General features: G+C 45.2%; 1 protein-coding gene across 2 annotated transcripts in view; it reads left to right on the plus strand.

The window, feature by feature from the left end:
- The window catches only part of LOC140343501 (calpain-1 catalytic subunit-like), an 8,484-nt gene that overhangs the window by 3,264 nt on the left and 2,647 nt on the right, over positions 1 to 2,573 (plus strand). For both annotated transcript variants that reach the window (XM_072430189.1, XM_072430190.1), the window contains exons 5-8: positions 888 to 1,059; positions 1,133 to 1,216; positions 1,337 to 1,413; positions 2,008 to 2,082. In XM_072430189.1, coding sequence (XP_072286290.1) covers positions 888 to 1,059; positions 1,133 to 1,216; positions 1,337 to 1,413; positions 2,008 to 2,082 — 408 coding nt within the window. The remainder of the gene's footprint in view (positions 1 to 887; positions 1,060 to 1,132; positions 1,217 to 1,336; positions 1,414 to 2,007; positions 2,083 to 2,573) is intronic.

Consider the following 2,573-nt stretch of genomic DNA (forward strand, 5'->3'; position numbering starts at 1 on the left):
GGTGTACAACACAAAACACCGACACTTAGGGTGTACAACACACAACACCGAAACTAAGGGTGTACAACACACAACACCGACACTAACACTGTACAACACACGACATCGACACTAACGGTGTACAACACACAACACCCAAACTAAGGGTGTACAACAAACAACACTGACACTAAGGGTGTACAACAAACAACACTGACACTAAGGGTGTACAACAAACAACACTGACACTAACAGTGTACAACACACAACATCGACACTAACAATGTACAACACACAACACCGACACTACGTTTGAACAACACACAACACTGATACTAATGGTGTACAACACACAACATCGACACTAAGGGTGTACAACAAACAACACTGACACTAACAGTGTACAACACACAACACTGACACTAACGGTGTAAAGCACTCAACACTGATACTAACTGTGTACAACACCGACACTATGAGTGTACAACTGACAACATCAACACTACGTTTGTACAACACACAACACCAACACTAACAGTGTACAACACACAACACCGACACTATGTTTGTACAACACACAACACTGATACCAATGGTGTACAACACACAACACCGACAGTGTACAACACACAACACCGACACTATGTTTGTACAACACACAACACTGATACCAATGGTGTACAACACACAACACCGACATTATCAGTGTACAACACACAACACTTAAACTCCAGGTGTGCAACACACAACACGGACAGTAATGGTGTACAACTCCCTGTAAATGTATTACAGTGACTCCTTTGTGACATTTGAGTGATACGTGAGCTCCTCTTCCACAATTTTTGTAATGTTTCCTCCCCCAGAAGGCATACAACATGATAGTGGTAATTCAATGTAATTGTACACAGGGTGTGCGGAGGATATCTCACACTGCAAGGTGGAACTATCCCGGAGGCTCTGGAAGATTTCACTGGAGGCATAGCAGAAACGGTCAGTCTGAGCAGACACACCTCCGAGGATATCTGGGACATGATTGTCCAATCAGCACACAGGGGCTTTCTCATGGCCTGTTATATAGAGGTATGTATACCCGACACACACCGCCATTGTGCCACACACCCTGAGCTCATCTCTTGTCCTTATCTCCCGGAAGGTGACTGAGAATGGCGACATTGGACAGGTGAATGAGGACGGACTGGTTCTGGGCCATGCCTACTCCATACTAGGAGCAAAGGAGGTAGGTGGCACTAAGGTTCCCCCCTACGCATCTCCCTCTTCCAAGTCCACTGGACTTCTCATTGTGGCCCCTGGGTGATCCTCCAGCTTGGTCATTCTCTGCCATGCCTTCTCCCTTCAGGTCTCTGGTGACGTCACACTCATTCGGCTGAGGAACCCCTGGGGATTCACTGAATATAATGGTCCATGGAGCGATAAGTATGAAGCACCAATCAGAGGAGGCCATATTAATTCCTGGGACACGAGGGAACAATATTTTTAGGTGCACCACTGCAAGAACCATACCCAGTGTACCCACTATAGATTTTAATACTTCTATGACCAAAAATAAAATAATGTATATTACATCAGGTTTTCTGAACCCAAGAAAAATGTTCCCAACAGATGCAGTGGCTAGTTTTTTTATTTAAGAAACACTTGTTGATCTTGCCAGAAAACCAGTTTCCTTGTAACTTTCTGCGCACAGAACTGAACATTGCAATGTTATCAGCCTTCCAAGTTTACTTCTGTGAACTACAGAACATACCCCCATGAAATATTAGAGAGGAGATGCTCTGTAATCCCAATCCACTTCCTGTGCTAGGGTGACAACACTGCTCCTCCAAAAGGAAATTAAACTTGGTGAACTTTGTCACCTTAGGGCAGGAAATGTGACTACAGAACCTCTTCCTCTCATCGTCTTCATTTCATGGGAAGGGGGGAGGGCATATGCTAAACACACATGGTATCTGGGTGTCTGTCCTGAGTCCCTGTGCCCATGATGGCATTCCTAACCTCGGGCATTGCTTTCAGGTCTCCGGAATGGCAGTTGGTATCCAAGGAGGAACAAAAAGAGATAAATCTGGAGAAGGATGACGGAGAGTTCTGGTAATTCTATGGGGGAGAAACCTTCATTGGACCTGATTTATCAAAGCTCTCCAAGACTGGAGAGGAAACACTTTCATCAGTGAAGCTGGGTGATCCAGCAAACCTGGAATGGATGTCCAAAAAGTCATTTGTTAGGAAATATTTTCAATCCTGGGGCAGATCCATTCCAGGTTTGCTGGATCACCCAGCTTCACTGATAAAAGTGTTTCCTCTCCAGTCTTGGAGAACTTTGATAAATCAGGGCCATGGTCTCCATTTTCCTCCTGGGTGCAATAAATTGGGTATGATGACCCTTGGGACCCTCACACACTGGGAATCTGGCCCTCAGGTTAGGGGCCCTACAAAATGGATGTGTCAATCTGCTACGTCTAATGTAACCCGATGACACCTAAAAACAAATTGGGGTCACTTTACAGGTAGTCAGTAGTGGGGTCCCCTTGTCCCCCTTATCTTTCTCTTCTTTCCTTCACATTGGGGGTCACTGTACAGGT

Source organism: Pyxicephalus adspersus, chromosome Z, assembly GCF_032062135.1.
Source record: "Pyxicephalus adspersus chromosome Z, UCB_Pads_2.0, whole genome shotgun sequence".
NCBI classification, from domain to species: Eukaryota; Metazoa; Chordata; class Amphibia; order Anura; family Pyxicephalidae; genus Pyxicephalus; species Pyxicephalus adspersus.